The sequence below is a fragment of the Dicentrarchus labrax genome, unplaced genomic scaffold (genome assembly GCF_905237075.1).
Source record: "Dicentrarchus labrax unplaced genomic scaffold, dlabrax2021, whole genome shotgun sequence".
Lineage (NCBI taxonomy): Eukaryota > Metazoa > Chordata > Actinopteri > Moronidae > Dicentrarchus > Dicentrarchus labrax.
Window position 1 is genome coordinate 12,647,459 of NW_026136718.1, and position 27,743 is coordinate 12,675,201.

The 27,743-nt window shown below is 39.6% G+C and overlaps 1 protein-coding gene across 17 annotated transcripts; it reads right to left on the bottom strand.

The window, feature by feature from the left end:
• Positions 1-1,896: 1,896 nt before the first annotated feature.
• On the bottom strand, positions 1,897-27,450 carry LOC127349867 (lisH domain-containing protein ARMC9). Of its 17 annotated transcripts, none has more exons than XM_051375911.1 (27): positions 27,259-27,449; positions 26,700-26,800; positions 26,447-26,572; positions 25,681-25,851; positions 25,093-25,248; positions 24,865-24,957; positions 23,470-23,494; positions 22,870-23,027; positions 22,500-22,625; positions 21,696-21,731; positions 21,311-21,370; positions 19,540-19,574; positions 19,335-19,446; positions 18,492-18,584; positions 16,899-16,989; positions 16,098-16,221; positions 15,756-15,895; positions 14,692-14,768; positions 13,927-14,001; positions 13,135-13,225; positions 12,942-12,994; positions 11,958-12,056; positions 11,171-11,286; positions 10,309-10,478; positions 9,682-9,787; positions 5,567-5,757; positions 1,897-3,128 (listed from the first exon to the last, which is right to left on the bottom strand). In XM_051375911.1, exons 2-27 carry the CDS (start codon positions 26,772-26,774, stop codon positions 3,085-3,087), a joined length of 2,643 nt encoding a protein of 880 aa, XP_051231871.1. In that variant the 5' UTR covers positions 26,775-26,800; positions 27,259-27,449; the 3' UTR covers positions 1,897-3,084. The 17 variants fall into 17 exon arrangements, with proteins under 17 accessions (XP_051231871.1, XP_051231872.1, XP_051231870.1 ...); XM_051375912.1 differs by having other exon boundaries at positions 19,335-19,443; positions 26,700-26,868; XM_051375910.1 differs by having other exon boundaries at positions 26,700-26,868.
• Positions 27,451-27,743: the final 293 nt, after the last annotated feature.

Genomic DNA, 27,743 nt, shown 5'->3' on the forward strand with positions numbered 1-27,743 from the left:
CTTGGTGCTGTGAAGGCCCAGGGAGTCATGAAACAAGTCTGAACCCCCTCAGTGTGATAAAGGCCTGTTAAAGAAAAAAAAAAGAAAAATACTGTTTGATAATTTTCCATATCTGTAAAGCCCATCCCCTAGTCTTTATCCACACTTTTGTTTTGATAGAAAGCAGCAGCTTCCTCTCTGTTGCCGTTACAGCTGGCCAGTACCAGCGCGGCTCGAGCTCAGGGTTACGCGGCCACCTGGCTGCAAGTGCGTCAGTCTGTCATGTGCGGCCGGTTTCCTCGCATTGTGCTGCTGCTCACTGGCAGTGTCCACATTATTAATCGCTGAATATGTCATCCCTTGGGGGACCACATGTGAGAGTTAGTAAGACTTGCCGAGCTAAAACTAACTATCATTCCTGTAGCCTTTATATATCAGAGTTGACTCAGAGTTGGAAGTTGACTGACCATCTGGTTGTCATGGCTGGGTATTATTAAGTGATTTGTGGTGCTAACATCTTGATCACAGGAACTTCACTTGTAGTTGACTTTTGTTTGTGTTTCGGACTGTATAGCAGTTTGGAAAAACGCAGGATTGGCACAGGCTGCCAAGTAACATTACAGGAAAAGAGAAGCTTTCCTTTAACTTTAGGTTTTGAAATTGGCTTCAGTGGTGGCTTCTTTGAAGTCAAATCAACTCTATTAGCCTGGAGCTCTGCAAGAAATGTGTTAATTTAAAATTTATATTACCAATGTATCAAATTAAAATGTGACCATGTGAAAGAGCTTGATGAACCTACTGAAAATCTGCAGTCTAGCAGCTCTGTTTAGGAGTGTGAGGCATACATACTGTGCATCCTGTATGTTGATACTCGCTTCAGCATTCCTCCTAATATCTATTTTTTGGATTAACATAAGGATAAAATAATCCTTCACTGATTACACACCTATCTCATTCATTCATTCCCATTTTAAGACTTTCATCAATGATTGGTGCAATATACTCTGAAACTCGAGAGGCATAGCTGCTGCCAGCAATGTCTAACCTTAGCGCTTTAATATTATTCCTCACAACTGTACAAATCACATTCTTCCACTCAGGTCTTAGATTACATTACATTTGTAATCACACAAATCCCACGCTTTCCAAACCCTTAGACAGTTGAAATGCATACAGTCCACTTCTCCAATCTTGTCACCTGTTAAGGATCTTTGCAATCCACGTCATCTGTAAATTCACACTTCCTGTTGTTACTTCACAGAAGCATAATTCAGGCCATCCTGTTGTACGGTCTCCCCTGCCCCTTAACCGCGCATGCTGTTTCCAAAAACAAACCAACAATATCAGATAAGCCACTTCCAAAATCAGCCTCCCAACATCTGACCTCTTAGACCTCAACCATATGACACCAATCACCCTCTCAATCCACACTTCACATTACTTTCGTCTGGCCACAGATACGGGACTTAAAATACGAGACTGAAATAGAGAAGAGCTTGCTTTGGCAGGAGCTTTGCCCCTTCTACCACAGCAGTCCTAAGAACATGATAATTATTTATGGGGACTATAATGAAGACTTCAGCATGTCCCCAGGACTTCTGTACGGGTGCAGCTGTCCGGTGAGTTGGCGAGTGTGACATAGCTTTCAGTTTACAACACGATACGGGAGCAGAAATCCTCCTGCTGTGTGACATCTTGATGAGTTGAACACAAAGAGTTTTTTCTTTCCGCAGTGCAGCACAGAGGCGAGCACACAACATTGTGTGGGCACAATATGCCAACTACTCGCTGGCAGTAATTATGTAAGGGGAAATGACTTATGATTCTGAAGACTGAGCCAATTGGGCCAGCTAAGGATCCTTCAACAATGGGGCAAAGAATATAAATGTAAAAACAATAATAAGATCAGAAAACAGGTGACATGTGACACATTTATTTAAAACCACTTAAAAAGTATCAAAATCAATTACTATCAAACTCCATTTCAACAAAACTGTAGCAGTTCACATAAATATACTGTACATCACAACACAGGAGAAACAGTGCAAATGTACAATGCAATGAATTTAAGACGTTCACACAAATTCAAGTCGTACGGATGGTATTGTATATAACAGTAATAAGGAATATTTTTTGTGTGCTAGCCTGACAGTTCATGTCAAACCGTGTGTCTTTCTTGTAAACATTTCATGGAGCATAAGATAAAAATGAGCAGCTCCTCACATATGAGATAATGTTTTATATTCGAAGTAAAGCTGGTGCAATTATTTATTTATGTGGACGGATATTTTCACCCAAGTCAAAAATCAATATATACAGTATGTACTGAAATTCAGAAGGTTATAGATTTGTAGAATCAGGATGAGAACTTTGCATAAGAGCTTTTGTATAACTCTTTTTTTTTTTTTTTTTTTTATATCTGTACAATAAAAGGTCCTTACCTTACTTAATTTTTAAATGAATCAAATGTGTGGTAATTACAGAAAGGTTATTGAACATTTTATCTCTATGCCTAGTCATGTCAGGTTTCCTTAACCAGTAATCCAGAGTTTACATGGAGTTACCAGCTAAAACAATACTGTGCTCAAGTCTGAACACTTCCGCTTGTATTCAGACTTAAGCGCAGATATTGAGGATTCATCAAGAAAAAGATCATCTCCATCTCTGGGACTCTGTTTATCCCTGCTGATGTGAAGAAAATGGAAAGGAATGTGCTTATGTCAGAAGGCCAGTAAGCAGATATAGAAAGGTGCTCAAATATTTTCTGCCCCAGTGTACTGCCCCAACTCAGAGCTATACTCTCTGCATCTCCTTACGCAAGAATTTTGTCATGGTTGGAGGATGTCGCACAAATTTAGGTGTGCCTAAAACTATCACCTGGGGGGTTGTGATTATCATCTGACCTCATATCAGGTTACAGAAGAAGTCTGTGCTGAAGCAGAAGAGGGGGGGGGGGGAAATGCAGAGCCACAATCCTCCACATTGTTCAAGCCCCTCCTCCTCCTCCTCCTGCCGCTGATCCTCGACCATCTCTGTTGCCCTGACCCCGATCACAACCTGGGGGGATGAAGTTACAGGAAGCCTGATGCACCCGGGGAGATAGTGCTACTCCATGGTGACAGCCCCCTCTTCACCTCCTCTTTGACTGGCTGCCTGAAGGAGGAGAGAGAAGAGGAAGGGATGTGGGGTGATAAAGGGGAAAAGAAGAGAAGGAAAAGGACAGTCAGCTTTTAAGTTATAAATAAAAGGAGAAATATTTAAGATGTCCTCCTGACGTATTTAAGTACAAAAAAAAATAAAATAAATAACATATTATCACATATTTATCACATATAAAAATCTTCATATTCCTAAAAAAAAACAACCTTGAATCTATGAATATGCTGAATTGTTTGACTGCTGCTGGACACAATTTGTCTCCAAATTGACTTTGGCTGAGACATGCTGGCAATGTGTGGTCAGTGATATAAAATCCAAGCACCTCATTCTGAAAAGGTAATGATTTTGGTTCTGTTATACCATTTCCTTCTTATTTGTGAGAAAAAAACAAACATATTTTCTCATCACATTTTTCATTCAGGTCCAGAGTGACACTACTGCATTCTCTCCACTTTGTCTAGCTGCATGGCAACATAACAGGGATCTCTCATCACATAAAGTCAGCCTTGTCGACACTGACTTGGTTAGTATAATACAATTTTTTCCCCATCTTCTCAACGCGGCGAGGCGGCAGCAGCTCCTCTCCTTGTTTGTGCTGGCTGAGTGGGTGGTCAGCTACAAAAACAGCTCCTCTAAGAGGAGAGTCTCTGTCAGTCACAACGGAAGTGTTTACCAAAAGTGGGCCTAAAGGGGATCCTGTCTCAGCGTGTGGTTGGGGTTCCTTTCTTGCCGCCAGACTCCACCAAGCAGCAAATATTGGCCATAATAATGCTCGACAGTAAGCAGAAGCTGAATTCAAGGAAACATAAATTGAAAAGTAGCTCAAGAAAAACAAAAACAATTAAGAGCTAGCAGTAAACAAACCAGTAAAATCTAAAGATTGTTACAGTAAAAGTTTACTTAGTTTATTTGCCGCGTCATGCGAGCCTGCTTATTGCCCTTTAAACGGAGATAGGATTAAGTGACTTCCTCATGAGTGCATAAATGTCTGACACTTGCCAGACCTCAAACGTACAACACACACATACAGGAGGATGTGGTGGCTTCGACTAATCATTAAACCCTATTACAGGCTTTATGGTAGGGGCAGCCGGCGAAAGAGCCGGACGTAATCGCCCATCAAATGCAATTAAGATGAATCAGAGCATGGAGAGATGTTATCACACAACTAAGAGCACCAGAGCAACTGATCAAGCCATCTCCCCTGCAGTGACTCAAGTTCTCTGTTTAACATGTGAAGTTGGCAGCAAATAAATATGTAGCTGTGGTAGGGAGGGGCTATGTCACTGGTGTTTGAAGAAATTGCGTCTTGAACTAAAAAATACTAATACTACTAAAAAATCTGTCCTTCTTTTATTTGTTCTAACAGCCATATAATGTATGTACTGCCAACAGTAGAGTAATTTTCATACTGTAATTTTCTAAGTTTGCTATACAAGTTCAGACAAACATTACCATCAAAAATCTTTTCTTTGGTTTTCTTAGTTTAAACGAGATCCAAAAACATAGTCAGGTGGCCTAAAAACCATTCATGTATTTTAGGACACCTGCTTGCCCAACACACTTGTCCACTGTTCCATCTGAAGGGACCAGCCTGGTCAAACTTACGGCAACTGTGGCTAAGGCATCAGTGAGTGAATAAAGAAAATTGTGGAATAAACACGTCTTAAGTTTCTAGTCTTGTTTTTGTTAACTGATAATTGAGTGTCACTATTGGGAACTACAGAAAAAAAAGTTTTAGAAAGATTTTGTTGCACAATTCCAGTTCCAAAACTGCTAAAAACCCAATGTGTAACTCAAGATCTGAGCTTAAAGGAAACTGGAGCATGATTCATCATCTTACCATAAATTCCACTTTTGTCTCGTTGCACGTTATTGTGAGTCTGCTTTTGTTTTCAGACAAACTAGAGTGGACAGTTCTGGTAAGACCTGTTTGTAAGGAGCAGGAAAATGATGATATTTGGCTGATATAAAACAGAGATAGAGAGGGAAAATGGCCTAGACAAACAGCTACGACACAATACAATGGCAGATTTATGATGCAGTAGCTGGCAAACACTGTTTGCTCTGAACACAGAACAGTTGTACAGGCAGATAACATCCACAGTCCTGCAGTTACACCTACCCACCAACTGCGAGTGAAGTTGGGTGATTTGATGATGCAGGTTTTTTACTGTACCATTTCTACTGAGTTAGCTATCCTTTCAATTGTATTTTAAAAGGTAATTGCAGTCAATGCAACAAATCTATCAGCATGACTACTTCATGGTTATATTGATTTTAGAGGACTCTAACTTGCATCAACGAGACAAAGTACGTTGATTTGTAAGGTATTTAGTGTCCAATTAGCCAATGCCTTTGTGGTTATCTTCCAAATGGCTGGAAAAGTAGACAAAGTAACAAAATTGGATAGTGGCCATGTGCTTACCTCCACTTTGTCGTCCCCCTCCTCCTGCGGAGCTGGCAGAGCCTGGCCGGCTGCTCTGCTGTGGCTCCGAATGGGAAAACTGGGGTGCCAAAGTCGGGCCTCGACCCCGGTGAGCACTGTTCTGGCTGGCTGCTGTGTCAGGTGTACGGGGAATCTTGGGCTGGCTTGCAAATGCAGGGATGTAATCACCGCTGATGACAAGGAATAGAAGAGGAAGGAGACAAATGAATACAAGTATGCTTTTGCTTTCAGTGGTAATACATTATAATAGACAAAAATCACCACCACCAATCATAATAATAAGAAATGGTGAAAACCATACAATCAAACAGCACTGGCTTATGAAAAATCTCAAAAAATAGAAAATGTAAGACAAAATATGACAAGGCTACATTGACCAAGCAGACATTCTCAGACAAAACGAAAAGTGCCCTTTATTGAATATTTTCCATTTTCTTTTTTATCACTGCTACTCTCATTTCTCACTTGCTCACGGTTAGAAGGATCATTCAGAGGTCGTCATTTTGCTGCTCAGTAGCCGTGAGACACTACAGTCATGAACAGATCTCATTTCATAGAAGGTTTCACAGAAATCACGGCTGTCTTGGGTACAACATCAACCTTGCACAAGCCTCTTGCCCTTGACACTCGATAGCATCCATTTCACTTCGTTTCAGTTTCTTCTGTGCCAGATTTTTTTATCGATACTTCCAAGATACCCAGTAGGGACAGCTATCGTGGGGTCATCCATACCATATAGACTCTAAAGGAGCTGACTGACTGTATAGCAAGTCTGTATTATGTTTTTTTTGATTTCTAGTTTTTTTATTTTATTTCTTTTGATACTATAAAACACATCTAACATCATACACAAGATTTTTAAAATGAGAGGCAGTTTTTAGTTTTGAGGGCATCATAGGCATGTTTCCAGAGTTCCGTGAAGGCCACCGATATGTGGGGGAAAAGGGGAAAGCCTTCTGGGGCCAAGCCGCTAGGGGGGCTCATGGGGGCCATCAATAATCCTATCACAGAGGAGGGAGCCGAACACTAGTCACTATGAGTAAAGCAGATTTGGGGAGGGCCTTGACATTTCTGTGGGTGGGCCTGGTCCAGTGTTTCTGAGAGATTCACTGTGTATGCTATTTAATGAGGTGCACCAGCTGTTAACTTGTTTTTTGGTTTTTTTTCAGATAGGATCAGATATTGTATTTTCCCTGCCTGCTGCTTGAATTGCTGTTAGTTGATCATTATCTTACCTGTATGCTTTTACTTCCTGTTCAACCTACCCATGCTGACGACATTCTTTTTCCTTTGAAAAAAAAAATAACAGTTTTTTTGTTGTGACTATATGACTATGAATAAAGAATGTTAACGCTTCATTAGTAACCGTCATACTGTGACATAATGCATAAAGCTAATACGATAAACTAAATAAATAAATAAATAAAACTTTTCACTGGATATATTTATAAGTAAATTGTATTCACAGTAATGTAATACTAGTCTAATTTACATTTTATGGTTGCATCCTTTTATGCAAATTACAAAATATGTTGCAGCTAATTTACATTGGCTTACATTGGCCCTATTGTGTCGTAGAAACCACAAAGAAGACAATTTGTATTTATGTCTCTGTGTGTAGCAGTAACATTGGCTCCAATATCCCTGATAACATCTGGTATAACTGAATATTACAAACAGTAGCCGTCATGCTCTGAAAACAACTGAGGAGCGACCTCTAAAAGGCTCTATAAACTTGCATGCTCTGTGGTGCAGCAAACCAAAATTTGCATACATGCTACATGAATGGCCATTAGCCCCTAAAATCCTACCCACAAAATCAGCAAGGGTATCAAGAGCTCAGTGTGTACCAGATGCGCTAAATGCTGTGTAGCATTTGGTGGCAGTTCAACATGGCGGACTCCTTAGAGGAGGACCCGCTCCTTCTGTAGATAAAAGAATTCTAAGGTTACGAAAACACAATTATTCTTATCTTTAGGTCATTATACACTAATGCATGCTATACCTATGAATATTATTATCATTATTTCTACCAGTAGATCCTCCTTAATGTTACACACTGGGCCTTTAACTTTGACATCTGAGTATCACCATGTGTAAATAAATGAGTTTAAGTTTTGTTAAAAAAATTAATAAATAAATAATAATAATAAAGCGGGTCCATTGACCTGAAAACAAACGTCAAAAATATATATCTTCTCATTTGATATTTTCTAAATTGCAGTGTTGCTAAGATTCTTTTCACCTATCAAGGACGGAGTCCTGAAATATCCTCTCACGATGGTTTGGTCTGGTATCTGAACTGGTGTGAAATGAGGCCACTGAAGTCAGTATTGTAGAGGCATTGTACGTTCCTGAGAGAAGGGATAACTGAAGCGTTTTCCTGGGACTCATTACTCTTGGCGGGATTCAGGAGTCAAGTTCCTCTGGGATTTAAAGGAGAGGAGAAGCAGGGGAGGTTTGATTGAATGGGTCTCTTTGTGAGCACTGCTCGTTTAAACGCATGTCACAGTCTCACAGACCAGCTTGGCAGTGCTGAGTCACCGATTGGTGTAGATGAACACTCTTGCCAACTCTCTCCACAGACGCACAAAAACACTGACACACAACTCAGAGTTTTACCTCAGCTGACTTACACTGTTTGTTTTTATTAGCATTATTCCCTATTCCCCCTCGGGTCCCTTTTATGATAGGTAGCTGATACCAAACATCTAACTATATGCACCTTTAACCTTAAGTCTCATCATTGACACGCTGCAATTTTATTGTTGTGTTCAAACTCCTTTTTTGTGCTTCTTTAGAATGTATGTATATATATATATATATATATATATATATATATATATATATATACACACACGTATGTAGTATATACACACACACACACACACACACACACATATAGTTGTATTCTTCATGTGTTATCCATCTCTTGTTATTTTTGCAACCCGCAGCTCACCTTGACTGAATTCAGTGGTTCTGAGAGAATGACAGCCAGTTTGTAGCAGACAGAGAGGACAAATATGGTGTTGAATAGGAATGGCTCGGATTGATATCACACAGGGCTCACCCTCTAACCATAAATAGGCTTGCCTACTCACTTCTGCTGAGCAGTGAACTGAAAGTTTGCAATTACAACAGGCCCCTTTCAGGAGGTTCTGTATATATGACCACTGTACCAGAACTTATCATCCAAATTCTTTCAGCAACTGAACCAGCCTGCGGTCAAGACAGGCCTTCTTTCCTCCTCAATAGTGACAATTTGTAATGCCTGTTGAAGCCTGCTGCTACTGCTGAAGTACTTCCATAAATTTATTTTATATTGTATATTTCATGTTACCATTGGGGGAGTACAAACTTTTAATTGAACTAAATTGTACTACTATGCATATGGCAATGAACTTGAAACATGGAATGATATTTAATTTGAAGATCTCATAGATGTTGGAAATGATGGCAAAGACTGTCACGACTGTGGCAAAGCAGAACACACAGCAATCAAATGAGCCACTCTCACAAACAGCATCGAGCTCTTCCTCTAGCTGTCTGATAATGGACTAGGATGTGGCTTTTTTACAGTAAAGTATATATATATATACAGTATATATATATACAGTATATATATATATATGTATACAGAAATCTTCACATGCCACTACCTGGCCCTTAATTTGAGCTTGAATCCATGAATCATCCGAGCTGATGATGTTTCATTTGCTCTGGCAGATTATTGACAGATACTGATGATATCATCAGATAATGATACTTGGAGGAACAGTCTAGCCGTGGTGAGCTGCTCTAGAGGACAAACCACTATGATGTACTACGTTCTGTATATAATAAGGACTATTGTTCAACATGTGTTGAAAAACCATATGAATACCATGGGGATATATATTTCTGAATGCATGTCCGTGTTAGTCTTGTTAGTTCCAGAGATGCCTATTTGTCCTTGTGTGTGGGCTCTCAAATCAGTCTAAATCATTAGAATCAAGTTTTTGGAAACTTGCTGAGCTCATTAAGAAACTCTCTCTGTTTTAGCCTTTAAACTGCCTGTGTGTGTGTGTGTACAGTTAACACTTGTGTCAGTTTACCTGGCAGACTGTCCATTGTGTTCCTCCTGGGACTGTGCTTTTCTGGCTCCCCCTTCATATGGCCTGTCCAACTCTGACTCCTGGGACAACCGGCCACACTCTGAATCTGAGTGTGTGCGTGTGTGTGTGTGTTTATGTTTGATAGAGAAGGAGGACAAGTTACGGCTTCATCACACTACTTTTGGAAGTATCAAAGTTTCAAATTTAAACTAAAGTCAACACAACACTAAGAATAAAAACAGTTACACATTTACAGGCGCCACTGAACACATCCTGATGCCACGCAGACATTAGTTATATAGAATGCCAAAATGGGTCATTAGCCATTTGGTGCCCATTTTGCTGAGTCGTTATGCTTTCTGAGGAAGTTGCATGAGCTTCCTTGCCTAGTGGACACTGGGCATCACATCAAATGAATCCAATATAAACCAAATAATGAGCAGCAGGTGGAAGGGAAATTAAATTGTCCCACAAATATGGAGCTGATTTTCAGTCCACAAAAAATGTATTAAGCATGAGTAATCCGACTGCAAACATCTGATAAACAGCCACAGCAGTTTGACATGGTTTCTATTTTACTGCTATCAAATGTATATATGCATTTATTGGTAAATGACATCCACCCACCGATGCTGTGACGTAGGGAGTCAGCAGTACTGGGGCAACTGCCGGAGCGTGTAGGAGGTCGGGAGTTGTGTCGTGAAGGAGGCAGGCTCCCTTCCTCGCTCTTCTGTCTGCTCAGAGGATATTCTCTGTCCCTGCTACCCTCCCCCCCCTGACTGCCGGATCGATAATCCCTACAAATGACACAAACGCAAATAATACAGTTCAGGTTTCGTAAGAACTAACATCAAGATGTTCATGTTGGTAGTATTCTATTTTTATAGCATGGCATAAAACCTTTATCTTCTAGTTAGGAAGTTATAAAACCGGTGTATGAATTACTAGCTGTGAGTTGATGCTCCCTTTTCTCTGGGAACAGGTGTGTATGATACCAATCCCTCATAACTGTCGTTACTCTTTCTTGTATTCTTCCAGACTAGTTTACAGTTTTCATTGACAATAATCTGCCTCTCAGTGCTAAGCGGTTCCAGAGTCCTCCTTCACAAGCATTTCAGTCGGTATTGTGATGGTAAATAGCATAATGTATCTGAAACCATTCTTTCTTTGACCCACTAAACTACTTTTAATGGCTGGAGAGACTTGTGAACAAAGGGGGCAGCACGATCATTGTCAAAGTGACCTATGGGTCAGGCTACAAGCTGTCTGTGCTTTTGTAAACTGGTCCACCTTGAGGGAAAAGGCGCTAGGCGTCAGGTGTCAGATGTATCTAAATACAGTATTCATGGGTAGTTTACACATCTAATGTACAATGTATAACTAAAGTACCCTTGAACATGAAACTAAACGTTATCCTGCATACTTCCTGTCACTCAGACACCTGAATTAGCATGTCAGTTTGGACTGTCTGTGTGTGTGTTAAACTTACGGTGCGTTGACATTACGATGAGAACTTGGTGTGACTGGCCGTTGTAAGGGTTCATCGACACTTGGTTGAGGCAGAGGGGTTGACTTCCTCTTCACTTTTGCCATGTTGGTCATAATCTAGACAATCAAGAGAATTTTTTATACATTAGTTTATGAGACTAGTATGCGTCACTCTTACTCCAAGCTTTCCATGTCTTGTCTGTCAGTGTGAAGGGTACACGACCAATCTCAAGATCACTGTTCACTTTCAAACCAAAGTTAAACAGAAGTTCTGTGAGCCCACGGAATCAGTCACTAAATTTAGAGTAAATTCAGCATGCTGGGGATATCAACTTAAAAAGATTCCAGATTTCCTGTTTCTGTTTTCAGATATGAACTTTTAGACACTAATTATTGGAACAGCCTCCTTTAAAGGGAACCCCTTCTTGTGAGCTTTTTGGACATGACCACTTGCATGTCACAGATACATGCTGTGACCTCTGTAGTCATCTAGCATTGGCAGTACAATTATATAAAATCTTACAATTCCTGAGGCGTGTCTAGTGTCTCTTTCGCGTGCAACACACGACTACAAACAATATCAGTTCCCCTTGTTGCAGGTATCATTACCTTTAGCGGCTGTATCTTGAACTAGCTGGAACTGTGTGCAGCTGGCTCAGCCGCAGACTGACAGAACTTATTAAGAAACAGCCTTTTTGAAAGTAGTTTATGTCTGTTAAGCAAACAACAACATGTTTATTTATCTTGTTCATAGTGAGGAGTGTTGTGAGTGTGTGTTTTGCCCTTACTCCCAGGTACTCAGTGGTGAGCAGACTTTCCCCAGACAGTTCCCTGGGCTGTGGTTGGAGAACTTCCTCTGTATCAAGGTCTGTCTCCATTAAATCTTCCTGTCACAAGACAAAGATAGTAAATCAGAATTACACACTTTGCAGTTGTGTGTTTCACAAACATGCGGAACATAATGGTCACAAAAGACTACCTGAGTATGCAGTGACAGTAATACAGAATAATAGTCTGCATTTGATGACAGCATGAAATCAAATAATAAAATCAACACAAATCAACCTCTTCCTTCCACCATTAAACACCATTATATAAAATCCTATGAGTGTTGATAGCTATGACTATGGTTAGTTTTGTGCTGCCTAATTTATTCATCTATATTTAAAATGAACTCGTTGTGAGTCTCCAAACTAGGTTAAATACTAACACAATGCTTGGCACCAAGTAACACGGTGCCAACAAGAGACCAGTGTAGTCCACACTGGTCTACATATATCAGTTCACCCTTATAGCAATGGTAAATGGATAGCAGCTACAAAAACACCACATCTGAGATCAGAGGCAATGGAATAAGGGCACTCACACTCAAGGAATTCTTATGTGACCACGAGGGGAATACGGGGACACACATACTATACACATACACACACCTTGGAGACTCCAGGCACTTTAAATACTACCATATACCTTATCTTGATAACCCAGTTTCCCACAGAATCCAATCTGCCAGGCCCATCACCCTCCCTATACACATATACATATGCACAAACACACAGGTGGGAGACACCCAATATCTGTGTCATGCTGAGATTGCTATCTACGGGTTTGGGAAAGGTGTCAAATATGAGGTGCTCCCCTTTGTAGTTCTGATCTGTTTTTGTTAATATATATTCCTATAGCTGTGTTGGAATAATGTGTAGATGGGTATATATTAAGATGGGGTAAAGAATGAACTTATCAATGTCGAATGTGCTGAGGGGAGGACTTACATCATTGTCGTCCTCCTCTTCTTCATCGTCTGACTCTGGCCCCTCTTCTTCAGCTGGGTGGAGCACAAGGATTAAACAAGTCAGTGCAGTGTCAAAAAAACTAAACAGCAGCAGTATATGTCACTTACTGCTCCACTTTGGAATATAATTCCAAAGGCACATATAGTTTAAATAATAAAATACAAAAACAAACCTGAGTTAAGCTGTTTAATGATGAACTCAATTTGTCTGTTGAGGTCTGGGTTCTCCTCCTTGCTGTAGCAGCGGAGAATCTCCTCTACACTCTACACACGTGAGGGAAACACATGTAACATGCATGTAAGCACATAACTTTACAGCTGAAAGTTAGCTTCAGAATCAAAACCAGTGACTCAGTGTTCAAACTATAAACTGTAATAACAATTGGCTAAAGTCACAAATACTAACAACTTTAAACTACTTTAAGCCATGCAAGTAAGTTGATTATAAAGTATTGTAATTGTGTAACTGTGTAATTGTGTAATTCAATTCAATTCAATTTTTATTTGTATAGCGCCAATTCATAACAGAAGTTATCTCAGGACACTTTTCAAATAGAGCAGGTCTAGACCGAACTCTTTATAACATTATTTACAGAGACCCAACTGTACCACCATGAGCAAGCACTTGGTGACAAGGGCAAGGAAAAACTGCCTGTAATGATAACAGATATCTGAGGCGTCTGCTTATATATGATATTTGTTGGAGAGGATAGACCCAGCCCCATCCATACTCCAAATGTCGTTGCATGAAGAAAAATTACTCTTCCAACTTGTGTTTGAGTCAATATGAAGCACTGACACATCCCACCATCTCACCAGTCTCAGGGTACAGTGACTGTGTCATATGACTGTAAACACCTGTTGTCTCCCCTCCAAACACCGGATGCGTGATGACATAAAGAGACAAATTCAGAGCAAACACACAAACTAAGTTTCCTCCAAGCAAGACATTTCAGCTATCTCACCATCTCTTTGGCTTCCTGTCTCACAGAGGGAATACACAGGATACTGTACAGGGCTCCATTCACATACGGTCGAATCTGAGGAAAGCAAAGTGACACACACAGACACACACACAGACACACACACACACACACAGACACACACACACACACACACACACACACACACACACACACACACACACACACACACACACACACACACACACACACACACACTTTCTGATCTCAGGCCAAATGGTAACAACTTGTATGAGCATGCAGCAGCAAGGAATCATGGATACAAGGAGGAAAAAAGAATGCTTATGTAGTGGATCCAAATACCAGTATATTTCTATATGGCTTTCCAAAGTTCCTGACAACCTTTCATAAAATGGAATGGAGCTAGTGTTATTTATGTTTTATAGAGTCATAGTCATAGCTCATTTCTATCAAAACATCCAAACATTCTGGAGGGCATCATAAACATAACTTTATGGCAAGCCTGGATATGTCTGCTTGGGTATTGGCATTTGTGTTACATTTACTCTTAAATAATGAAGTGTTGTCCACTTTGGTGTTTAGAGTTTCAGTTTTGCTCTGCCGAATGTTGCCAACTCTCAGTTCTTTTGTTCTCTTTGTTGTTTTCTGAGCAAGCCCCAATACTGCATGTGTTAATGAGTAAAATATGCTGCGCCCATTTTCTTCAGCCTCAATGAATGTGTTCTGTGTGGGCATTAAATGCATTGCACATGTAACATCTGTGTGAAAGTGTTGACGGATGATCACCTCATGGTTCTCATGTCCAAGGAGGTCAGTTAGAACCTTTAGCACATGCTTGGCGTTCTCTGCGCACTTCCTTTTTCCTGTACAAAGACAGCCATCCAACACACACAAACATACGCACGTGCTTCAATTTAACTACCTGCAATGGGATCTGATTCCCTTCAGCATTTTCTTTGTGTATTATCTTTCTCCACGTGTAAGATAATAAAACCACTGACAAATCAATCAAACACAGTGCAGTATTTCACTTTGGCATTCTATGAAAAACAGGCCCTGGGCAGCTGAGACAAAAATTAAGGAAGTTCTGAGAAAGAAAAAAAAAAAGAGTATCTTAGCTCGTCTGTGTACAGTAAAAGGGTTAGGGCTTGGGTGGTTGTTGGCATGAACAAAGATACAATCAAGGTATGATGTAAGAGTAAATAAGTAAAAAGGGGAGTGCATCGATAAGTACTCTGTTCAGAAGAAGCTGTAAAAGCTAATATTTTATACGCAATGCAAATACAAACAAAGACATGTACTCTGCTGATAATACAATCATTCAACAGGGTCATAGTTAGACACAGACGATATGCGGCTTTTTCTTGGCTTCTTCAACAAACCTACGATATACTATTGCAGTGCCAGCTAGATATACAGAGCGGTATAGTGGACTACGACTGTGGTTTTTGGCTTAAATGTGTGTAAGTGAAAATTAAACAAGCTGCACAACTCCCCTCCAGTACACTAGGCTTTATTCTGAAATGTTTTCAGCTTATTGTCTTCATTAGGGTCAAAAACATTTGGGGGGGAAAAGGATGATATACTGAAGCCTTGAGATTGTTTTCAAATTTCTTATAGAATTACTTTAATACACAGAAGCATGCAGAAGTCTATTCCTTGTTGTAATTGTATATTTTTAATGAAAACTAATTATATGTCATTTTAAAAAGGGACAGTCCCTCACTCACAAAGCTGATATCCTGTGTAGTATTTAAATGTATAAGTAAAGTGTTCAACCATATCTCAAACAGTTATTCTACAATTATTCAACCGTATCTACACGGTATCCACCTAGGCCTCGCCTTTACCTTTTGTTCGCAGACACAGGTTCATGAGCAGAGCTGCAGAGTACTCCAGGGCGTAGTCACCCAGGCAGTCTGAATCCTGAAGCTCATCCACCAGCCAGCCAATCAGATCATCTGCTATCATGGCAGTCTGCTGGCTTCTCCTACCAGGTAAAGGTAAATAGTGGATTAAAAGGAACTTGAACTTAAATATTTGTGTTCCTCAGCTGTGCAGTCTGTTCTTTAGGTTCCCTGTCCATGTTAATGTGGGTTTGTTGCGATTGTAGACCATCTACAAGTTGACTGCATGTGATTGAAACTGAAAAAGCAAGGATTTATAAAAACAGTGGGTGTTTTTAAATTTACCTGAGGCTGAGTTTCTGCAGGGCCACTAGCACATTCTCTCTAGTGAGGGAGTCATTTTCCTCCTTCCTGAGTGCCTCTGTCAGAAGTTTCAGAAGAATGGGGATTTGGGAGAGATAAACCCGACCTGTAAGCATTCACAGAACATGAATTAGAAATAAGCCTCTTCCTGACATTTTAAAGCTTCACTGGGCAACGTCCGTTCCTATAAAAACACACCAGTTTTGTCTAAGTTACAAGGAGTGGCTTTAAAAAAGAAAAGCCATAAATTTGCCAATTGATTTTGAGGTACAACTGTGAACACAAGCGAGGACAATACAGTACAACAGAATGATCTCCTTAACAAAAGCAAAGCTGACTGGACGGAAAAAACATCTCAACCCCTGCCTGTTACTGAGAAGAAATTTAGTTCTAAGTTCACAATTTACTAGTGTCACATTACATGTTTTCTCAGTATTTATGTTGCTCAAATCTTTTCAAATTCAAGTCCAATCACACTTACCGTAAACAATTCCTTGTTGTTGAGAATGAATGTTAACTAATAACTCTAATTACTACTCAAAATAGTCTTACCACAACTACTTACGACTACATGATAGAAATTTTATTTGTCTTTACAGAATGTCCACCACAGTTAATGGCATGCTGCTGTGAAGGATCATTAGCGGTTTCAAACCTGAATGGAAAGTTATGATAAAAGGCCTACCATGAATCTATGTCTCCAAATGCATCCAGTCTGACAATGACTCATGATACAAAAAAATAATGATGCTTAACCGAATGTAATGCCAGTTGAGCACTTACCCTCTGCAAGGGAAGCGAATGCATTGATGAGACGAGCCATGTACTGGCGGACAATCTCGTTCTTCGATCTCAATAAATCAAGCACGGTTTTCTATGAAAACATAAAATGTAGGTTAGTTAGAAATCATTAATGCTCCATAGCTCGTCTATACTTTGGTGAATCCAGTTTTCTTGTTCCTGTACTAACTCATTTAATACCTGTGGTCTAACACTTGTTAATGAAATCTTGTAGCTTTCTGATTTCGAATCACTATCAGTGAATCTCTTCAGTATTGTTTTTTGCGGTTTCAGAATTGCTTCCAGTAAAAGTGTGTGTGAAAGGCAGAATGTGCTGACAAGGGGACAAAGATGAGCTCTTAAGAGCACTTTATGGAACTGGCCTGATCATAGCATTAGTATTTTAAGAACCGCAGTCAGGCCACAAGCTGACCAGCGCACTGGGAAAACTTGCTGCAAATGTTCGTTCCCTATGGTAGGGCAATTTATGCTTTTTACCATTGTCAAACACAGAACATTTATTTTTGTGATTTGATTACGAGAAATTGACACCCTTCCACTATTATTATGTCTCTCAATAGTACATGGTGTCATTCGGAGGTTGAGCACCGTGGTAAGTACAAAGACAAAGAGCTCAGGTGTGAGGTGAGGATCATTTACACCTCTATAAAGGGATTATTTTTAACATGGAACCCAACGGCTAAAGGCTAGGTGAAGGGGCTGTGAAAAGAAGAAAAGAAAAATAAATAAATAAAGCATGTAAGAAAGACATGCGGCTTCAGAAAGCCCTTTGAGAAGGTTAAATTTGGAATGTAATCGTTTCCTTGTCATAAGAACAACATAAGACAACAACAATAAGTCTCCAGCTAGTTTAAAATGAATAGAATTACATATTTATAATATTGTGGGTCAATAGGTGTCAGGCGTAAAATTAGATTAAATGTCAAGACAGTGATTAAGAAGGTCACTGTAGGTAAGAGTTATTCTAACTATGACTAAGTATCAGTCAAGACATTGTTAACACCCAAAATATTTTTAAATGGTGGGAAACTGATGTCAAAGCAATATGATGATTATTTCAGTGCTCACCTCTAATAACTGTAAATAAATACTGTATCTGTAGTTGATAACATTGTTTCTGACAGATTGTTTTTGACAGATTTAGTTTGAATCAACAGAAAGAGCTTCTCCTTGCCATCTATATGGTATGCAAATGTTAAAACAGACAACATATCCCAGAAGCATAAGGGTGACATCTGAAACGGTATGTCCAGTTTGTCTACAGTCTATGATCTTCACCCACTTTGCAGCATTAAGGCAATGGCAGGTGAGAATCAAACCTGTGTGCACCCAGCAAAGGTGCCAGTTCACCAGCTCAGGCCTGCCCTGAAATTAGAGCCTGGGGATTAATTAGGCAGTGAGGCAAATGAACAAGAAGTTATTTTTTACTTTTGCGCTGGTGATTGCATAAAATATAGGTTGGAAAAATATCTGTGTCATTTCAGTTCACATCAGTAGACATTTTAGCAGAAATCTTCCATAGTAATTGCTTTACAGTGTTAAAATACATTAAAAGTTGTAGTGCTATGGTCCCACCTGTTTAGTGCTGTAGCGCTCCAGCAGATCGTTACTGATATACGCCTGAAGCACAGTGTCTCTCTGTTCACCAGGGAGTGAACGAGTCAGTCTCTAAAAAAACGTGAGAAAGAGACCCACCAGTGAAGACTCAAAACAGTACACATGCAAAGTGATTATGAATGGTGCTCAGCTCCTTAAAAGCTGCCTCGCAGTAAAACCTCTGTTTTTTATTTAATACAGCTGCTCAGTAGAATACTATAGATACTCTCGGCTGCAATAGCTTTGTGTGAACAACGTATACTGTTTGCTAGGACAGAAAACATTTGCTAAATTTGCTAGAATGAAAAAATTAGGCAAAACAGGGAAAGGGTAAATTTGCTATCACTTTGCTGTACAGTATATCACATTAGCCTTTCTGTAAAATGCTAATCATGGATAATATTACAGCCAAGTGTAAAGTCCTAATGGGTGACCAGGGATAATCCACAAACGCTTCACTAGAGGTTAGGAATTGCTTAGCATTTCCACAATTGTGATGCCATTTCCCTATCATGCTAACTTCAGAAGATTTATGCTACAAATGTAAGACTAAACTTTGCCCTGAATGGAAGTTGGGTACTTTCAGCAAAACAGTAAGAAAGAACAAAGTAACCTAAAGCAAACATTCAAGGATTAAGGCACAAAAAAGTGTGGATTACAGCCTTAAGGGAGTAGACAAACAAGGAGTAGCAGTGGTCATACATGTTAGTAAATAAGTATAATAGTGACAATCATGAAACTATCAAAACATGCAAGATATGACATGGCATAAGAGGAATAGGAGATCATTAATATACTGTAAATAAGAATATAAATACTCACCCAGCGTAGCGCCTGAAGCAGCAGGGATCTGAGTCTATCTGGGCCTTCAAACAGGTCTTTCTTCAGCTTTTCATAATCCAGTGAGGGTAGCATTGGCACCTCCTTAGATCTTCTTGAGATGAATAAAGAATACGTGTCAGCCATGTTTTATCATGGCACATATCAAACTGTGCAGACTGAAAACCTCTTCAAATGTAAGACTTACTGCGGTGCGATGGATGCTCGTAGCATCGACGATGCCTGCCACGGGGGGCAAAATTGAGAAAAGACAAAGAGGAGCAAATGTATTTTAGAATTTACTTATTTATTACTCATTATATTTATCACAACTCTTAATGTGTGGAAAACATTACCCATGCGACTGTGCATCTGTTATCATCCTTACTATCTGGTTAGACACTGTCTAAATAAGTTATTAGTGTTTTTCTGGACATGCATGCATCATGCTTGTGGTACATGCTAAATCCCCAGACATACATCAAAGTACTGTTTGGTAACATCGCCCATGCAGTCAGTGTTAAGTAGGCTGTAAGATAATTCAGCAGTTAAAAAGTACCACAGAGGGCAGGTTAGTGTGAAATAGCCATCCTGTCATTTGTTACACCTCAGTGTACTTGTTCTGTAGGCCTGCGTGTTGTTATTTTAGAGAAAAGGCTTCTGAACAGAGTAATATAATATGCTGGCAGTGCTGTGTCTGTGTGGAGGAAGGGTGAAAGAACTAATTATTAGTGTTTTTTACTATTGAAAGGGGATTTTGAGCCCTGAAATCCAATCTGAAGCCTGGGTGGTTAGGCCTATAGCAGGAGCAGCGTAAGGTCAGGGGAGTGATGCGTGTCGTCTGAGGTATCAGGTGGTCTGGCCACATTTTTGTTTTGCTGTGTAGTAGGTAATACGGAAGTAGAGGAGAACACTGATACTTGGATTCCTTCCCAAATTCCTGGCTCCCTAAACATTGTCCTGAAGAATGCTGAAGGGCAAGGAGACATGTTTCACTGAGACATTTGACACTGGGGTGCCTAGACTCTGGGGGGCCTGACTGAGATTGACATCCAACACCATTATGCTGAATGTACAAATAAAACTAAGTTGGCAAACAACAAAAGAATGTATCTGCAACAATGGCAGGAAGGAAAACTACATCAAGTATTTTTTTTTACATTTTTAATAAATCTTTTGATTTTAAGGCCACATTTATTATCAGATTTCAGCTACACAAAGCAAAGGCTTGGCCTGAATTCTCTGACAATGCACAGTTTACATAAGAGATGCCTTTTCTGTTCTGCCTCTTTAGTATCTCATCTCACCATTTAATCTTTTATGACCCTGGGGACAACATCTGAAGGCCATCTATTGTTAATGTTAATGTCTATAAAAACATATATATATATATATAAAAATATATATATATATATATATATATATATATATATATAAAGACATAATTATGGTAAATTATGGATTTATGTTGCAATAAGTGGAACAGTTGCTTGTGAGGGCAAATATGGTCTCTCAGGTTTTAGTTACAGATGAGACAAATATTGTATCCAGGTTACCAGGTATGTTTACTATTATCCACCATATTTTGGCAGTCAGAGTAGAAAATTAGTTAACCACCAGTCCAATGCTGATAGATTTTGGCTGTTTTCATTTGTTTCTCTTACAAAAGTTAAAGGCTTGACCTGACCTTCCATGGAAGCAATTATTTAATATGTTTAACTTAAGAGCCTGCCATTACTGGTTTTATTACAAACCATCACAATTACATAAAGCCTTCTGCTTGCCTCTTTTCAAACAACTGTAATTTAATCTAGCCTGTTTGACAACCTGAGCTTGAGAGGGGTGCTTTTACATCTAAGCGGCCTTGTGCTGGCCATTATTGTGGTGTCACGATGTCTGTCCTTTCAATCCTTTCAAAAACTGTACCGTTCAAACAAATGGTAAGGGGAGAAAACTGAGCCTGACAGGGTATACAGTACCTTTAAAAAGAAGACAGATATCCCATAAGGAGTGGTGACAGGGGGGGCAATGCCTGCAGTCTTTGAAAACAAATGATTTTAATGATGAGGTACGCCCTGAGATGCTCTTGTTTGGCTTAACAAGTGGCCTGACAAAGGAGGTCATTCTCCCAACAAATTAGGTCAAACATCCTTTCAAGGTAGGACAATCTAGTAGAAACTACATGAAAATGGCAGGGAATATAGACTGAGCACAAAGGCAGGCCAATGTATATCTGTAGTAAAGGAGGGGGAGGCAGACATAAAGACAAGGAGAGGAGGAGGAGACACGGCGAGGCACAAGCAAGATGAGAAGTGGGAACCTGCTCGATGACAGGAAGTAAAGATGAATACATATGAAACTTACATAGCCATCATCATAGGGACTCATAGAGTAATATCCCTTTGTGGACAAAAGCATCACACACGCAAAAACACAAACACACAGAGAGAAGGTGTTCAGTTCAAACAGAAAGAAACAGATTTCAACACCACAATGAAGGCCACTGACAGTAAGCGTGAGGTTTTTGGACAGTTTTGTTTTGGTTTAATCACACTGTAACAGATATCAAACAATGGAAACAAGGATATAACTTTTAGGATATAAGCTTTTTTAGCTATTTGCGGTTTTATTTGAAACTTTCTACGCTACTCGCTCCTTTAGCGTGCAATTACACATATGGAAAATTTCTATTCTAACCAATATGATCAAAGTTACATTTCAAAAGTGATTTTGTGAGCCACTGTGACCAGTGTTTGAAATTGCTGTTGTTAAAGGTTAAAAAAGCCTTTCTCATCTGTGTGTATTAATGGAACACCAGGATCCTGTCACCTTTTTCCAGGATACAAAGCGCAAGATTACTACATGGCTTAAAGTTGGCTGCACAAAGTACAGGATATGGATAAACCCTCCTTTCTAAAACATCTCTTTAAAAATCCTTTTCAAACACAGTGTCAACTTGACCAACATGTGTGACGTAAGGCCCTGAGACCAGTTTTCTCTGCTAGTATTTACGTATAAGACTGAGGCTCCTATCAACAGTCCTCCCACTTGACATTTTCCATCATTGTACTGAAATCACCTTGCCTTCAGGCCTTGTGTTTTGTTATTCTTCTACCAGTGAGGTGTGAAGGAGAAAGAGAGAAGAATGGTCTGTGTGCTCTCACTCACAGTGCCAGGTCTCGTGAAGTCGGTGCTCTGCACCACGCTCTGCCTCATCTGGCTGCTGAACAGGCGAACACACACACTCTGCAGGTACTCAGGGGAGATCTGCAAAAACACCGTAGGCCCCTTGAGCTTTAAGAGCAGCAGGGTTGCCATTTTTGTGTCCCTGTTTAACAACTGTGCCGCCTACTAGCACGAGGGTGCATATACAAAATACTGTTCTAAAATTACACAGTGTGTATAAGAAGGTTTTTTATTTTAGTGATTGCATATAAAACAGTGGAATTTGCATATGTAAGTAACAGCCTAATTAAACCATTAATTAGATAATTAGTCTCATTTTGCGTGTGCGTCTCTTTCTGTGTGTCCGGCCTACCATTTTTCCGCTGACGGTGGCCTCCAATGAGTCGACCAGCTCAGCAGTGATTCCAATCAGGTTGTGGTAGTCGGCCTGCATCTTGTTGAACTTTCGCACGTAGCTAGCGATGCGGCGGTCGGATTCAGCCAGTTGGAGCTGTAGCTGTTGCATGGCCTCTGTGCAATCACATAAACAACAATCGTATCATGAGGTACCTTCTCTGTGTGAGGTTAAAGGGTTTGTCATAACATGTTAAATGTTTCATTTAAAAAATGTTAAATAAATGGACGGAGGTTTATCAACGTTTTAAAAGATATTTTTCAGTCTGCAAGTCAATATTTCAGATGTTGATTCTATCTTTAAGGGATTAATCATTAACCATTATCATCACCATTACTTGACTATGACAAAGAAAGAGTTTTTTATCTTTATCTGGACTATCTGTCCACCACTGTTAATAAATAAGCAGGTGTGGTCTTTAAGATTTCAGTGGGTGGAAGCTTTTTTTCCTTTCCAGAATGTGGATTTGAGGGTAAAATGAAAGCCAAAAATGACCACACCTATAGGTTGTATAGGCAGTCTGCATTGGTGTCAGCAAAAAGTACATTTGATATTTACCTTTAGTACTCCTTCCTCCCTCCTTCTGCATGACGCCTGTTAAAGAATACAAACTAGGACTCAATTGAACACAAATCAAACTACTGTAGTATTTGTTTCTTTAGCCACTATCTTCATCCAGAGCTACACAAATACAATAAATGACTACGTCAAGATGTAACGTTTAATTTTGACAGGACATCGGACAAACACACAGTATGTTATACATCCTGTTTTAAGCAGGCAAATTTGTTGAGGCTTAAGACAATCTGCGTTATTGCACGAAGAGATATACGTGTTCATATAGAAACAATGATAGTTTGTTTTAAAGGGAGGGATAGACTAATTTCCACTGCATGGGCAAACACAGCTGTCATTGGGTGCATTCACATGCATAGTCAGCTTACAGACGGATTTCTGCAGTGAGCTAATTTACATGTCATGAAAACGTTTGCGGGCACTCGACCAAAAGAACATTTTCATGTGACAGTATGTTGTGCCAGCTGCCAAAAGTTTGCAGTGTTTTCACATTGAAAGCTTATACATGTTATATAACCCGACTTTCTAATGTTTTATATTATGTTCAGACGTGACAGATTTTCTCTGGTCAGCCCCTGAGATGATAGGTGCTATGTATATACGCTTTGATCATCAGCCAGTAGGGATAGAGTTTAGTTTCATGAATGTGCAACAGGAAAGTTGATCCACTGGGTTTCCAGTAAGATCAACAATACTTGTTATCCTTCAATTGTCCTTCTAGTCTGAAGGGGTTAGGGTGAGTTAGTTACAGATTAGGTCTTGCCATATTCAAAGGTAGCCATCTATAAATGCAAATCAGACAGGATTTATTTGCAGGATATATAACAACCAGGTCTGGGAAACAGTCGGACTGTTAAGGCTGGGAATAATTTGGTAGTCACCTACAGAAAGGCTTTTTATTTGAGATTTAAATGTGTAGCTCAGCCAGAAGACAGAATGGAAATCACTCTGTACTTGGCCTCTGTTAAATCCCTGAGTTGTTCCTCTCAAGATTTAGTTGTGTTTTTCCCCACTGCTGATCTATTATTTTAAAGCCAATTCCTAGAGACATTGGTCTCCTTTGATAAGTCTACACAACTTGTTCTTAATGTTATGCAGTTTGGTAAGCCACCTCTGTGAGGGCTGTCAGGTGCTGTATGAACACAGTTAACTACTGGCAATTTAGTAGGATACCACTGCCAAATATCCAATTCAATGGTGATGTAAGAAGCTGAATTGAGCATTTCATAGTTGAAAGTTGTTTTCCACTACTTAGTATTTAGCTGTGGTTCTATTTGCTACTAATATCACATCACTGCAACACAGCAAAGACATTGAAATAGAAAGAGAAAGTCTCCCGACAGCAATGACATGAAAGCAAGTCACGATAAAGGATACATATAAATTCAGAAGCCTTGGGGTGTTGGACGGCCTCAATGTCACTGACAGAAACTGCTCCAGCTTATCCTTCAACTGCGGTATCCAGGAATCCTAAATATACATGATGTAGGTTGGAGGAAAATTAACAGTTATGTTCATTCTGAAGGTGGCACTGGGTGAAAATGTTGCATATGCACTATTATGACTAATTATCAACTAGGTAATGTTCTGTAATTGGCAGAGCACCTGGAAAAGATCTTTGAAAGAGGGATGGACGGTGGGGTTGGGAACGAAAGGCAACGCATAATAAGGCAGAAACTTTGTGGTTTGGCTCAGCGCTGCTCCTCGAGTCTCCAGGTACTGCTTGAAGTGGGAAATCCTCTCCTCAAACTCAGCTCGGTCCTGGAGACACATTCCAACTGATTTATTTCAAGTCGGTAACAAAATGTCATTTAAACCCTTTTCATTATTTAAAACACGTCTTCTGATGCATGCACACATTCTTTTTAATTATATGATTCTGTTTCTTAGCCTGTTATCGTGACTTGAAACTGAAGAAACTGCTGCTTTTTTTTAAAATAACTTTACATTTAAATATATAAACACAAACTGCAATGACCTAAACAGTGACAAGTATATGATAGAGGTTATAGATGCTTGCTTGTATAGTGCACCAGCATCATAGATAGCCCACTGAGAAAAAAGTCAGCAGCACAGCTTAGTGGTCATTTAGAAAAATAGCACATAATAATATTCAGCTTATTCACCATAGGGTTGCAGGATATAGTTGGATTTAAACAAGAAAACAAAACAAACAAACTTGGATGTACGTACGTGTCTACCAGGGTGTCTCCTCAGTGGGTAGATGGTGAAGTGGATGTGAAGGTAGAACTCCAGGCTCTGGGCCTCGGGGTCTGTATCTTTTACCTCTGAGGGAATATTGTCTGTCCACAGTTCAAAGAAGACTTTGTGGTCTCCATCATCAAAAGAGCTAATGAGGTCTTTCTAGAAAAGTCAGAGTTAAAGAAGAGTGGGTTAGGGAAAAACAACAATTTATGGAAAGATGTTACCCACCAGCAGGAACAATTTAGAAGTTTTAATGATCATTATATATTTACATATTACACAATGATGACTGATACACAATGAGCAAGAATCTTGACTCTCTCTCTGGAATATCCAAGTTAGTTGCTTTAGGACTACACCATGAAGCATGCTGTTGACTTTCATAATGCTAATATCACTCTATTGCCTTCTAAGCGGAGGTACAGGGTCCGAAGATGCAGAAGTGCTCGCTTTGGCAAAAGCCTTGTACCCCCAGCCATAGCAGCCCTAAACAGGGTTACTTGCCGATAGAATTATGAGTCTTGTTTTCATGTTGTTTTGCCTGTGGTTGCTGTACTTCATGTAATTCTCACATCATTGTTGTGTGATGACGTGTGTAAAGTGGAATGTGTATTTTCCCTTTGATATTCAGAGCTATGATAATAATATAAAAACACAGGCTGATAATTCTCAGCTGTACGGTCATAATTAGCAATGTGTGGGCAAATATCACGCTCCTGCAGGAAAGACAAGTTATAAGCAATGTATCATTTACCTGAATGACACGAGTCTTTGAGTCCCTCAGAATACTTCCTTGAGGCTTTGAGACGAGCTTGCCTTTGTTTTTGCACTCCTTGTCGAAAACGTGACCAGTCTCTTCAAAGTCCTCGAACTTAAGATACTACAAAAGACACACAACAAGCACAAGTGTCAATAACTCCATCATCATCTTATACAACTACTTGTATTGATGCTCAGTCTGAATTCCACATTGCTCTGTGTGGATTATCCAAATTTGAATGCGTTACCTCCTTGACCATCCCAAGAAGATCGGCTTCAGTTGCCAAGATGTCCCCCATCTTGGCTGCCTCCCTTGAACTCATGTGAGTGCCCAAAACCTTTAAAACACCTACCGACAGAAAATACTTCTGTTCTCATTAAATAACGTTTATACCTCCAGCCAGCATTCTGCAGAGCCTGCAAGGGTAGGACAGTAACGTTACATGCCACTGGTGATAGTCATGTGAGAAAGTGTAGCACACAAGAACTTTAATTATCAATCACTAAGGTGCAACTGATGAGTGTTTGTGTTTCGGGGTCTAAAATTGAGGTAAAGCAGCAATAAAAAGGTTTTAATGTAACTAACAGTGATATTCTTAACTGAATTATTTAACACAGACATTTTACTGGCATTTTAAAGCTGTAAGACCACAGCGAGGACGTAGATATGCTGCTTTTGAATTTTAGCATTAGCTTCAACAAACAACTTCTGCGACGACATCAACTTTAGTCAAAATGTGACAAGCTAGTCACTAGCTGACGGCTAATCAACGTTATTTCCCGGTAAGAGAGGAACATCATTCTCACCTTATTCGCACATATTTTCCCTCGGCTACAGGCTTATGTTGCTTTCAACGTGCTCATCCACAACTGAAACTTATATAATCCATTTTAGCCAAAGCTTTTGGGCTTCACTTAAGCTGACGTTAGTTAGCCAGCCATTAGCTAGCAACCGTACACAGTTAGGACGCTAAAACACCTAGCAACCGGGTGGTTGGGAAATTCAGGCTGGAAAGTGGAGGCAAATGTCGTAAAACAATGACAGCTCAACGCGCTCATCGTGTCAGCATCCGGTTTGGTTTTACTTAACGCTATTTTTATCCGAAACTATCAAACTATTTTTATATTTATCAAAAAATGCTTAATATTGCGCGGTCTCCCGTGAAAGCATGCTTTATTTAGCTAATAAATAATTATTTACACTAATGTTTTTTAACATTAAAATAACGACGAGATATATAGCTATAACGTTGATTTTCTTTTGTTATAATATTGTTTATTTTGTCATACAT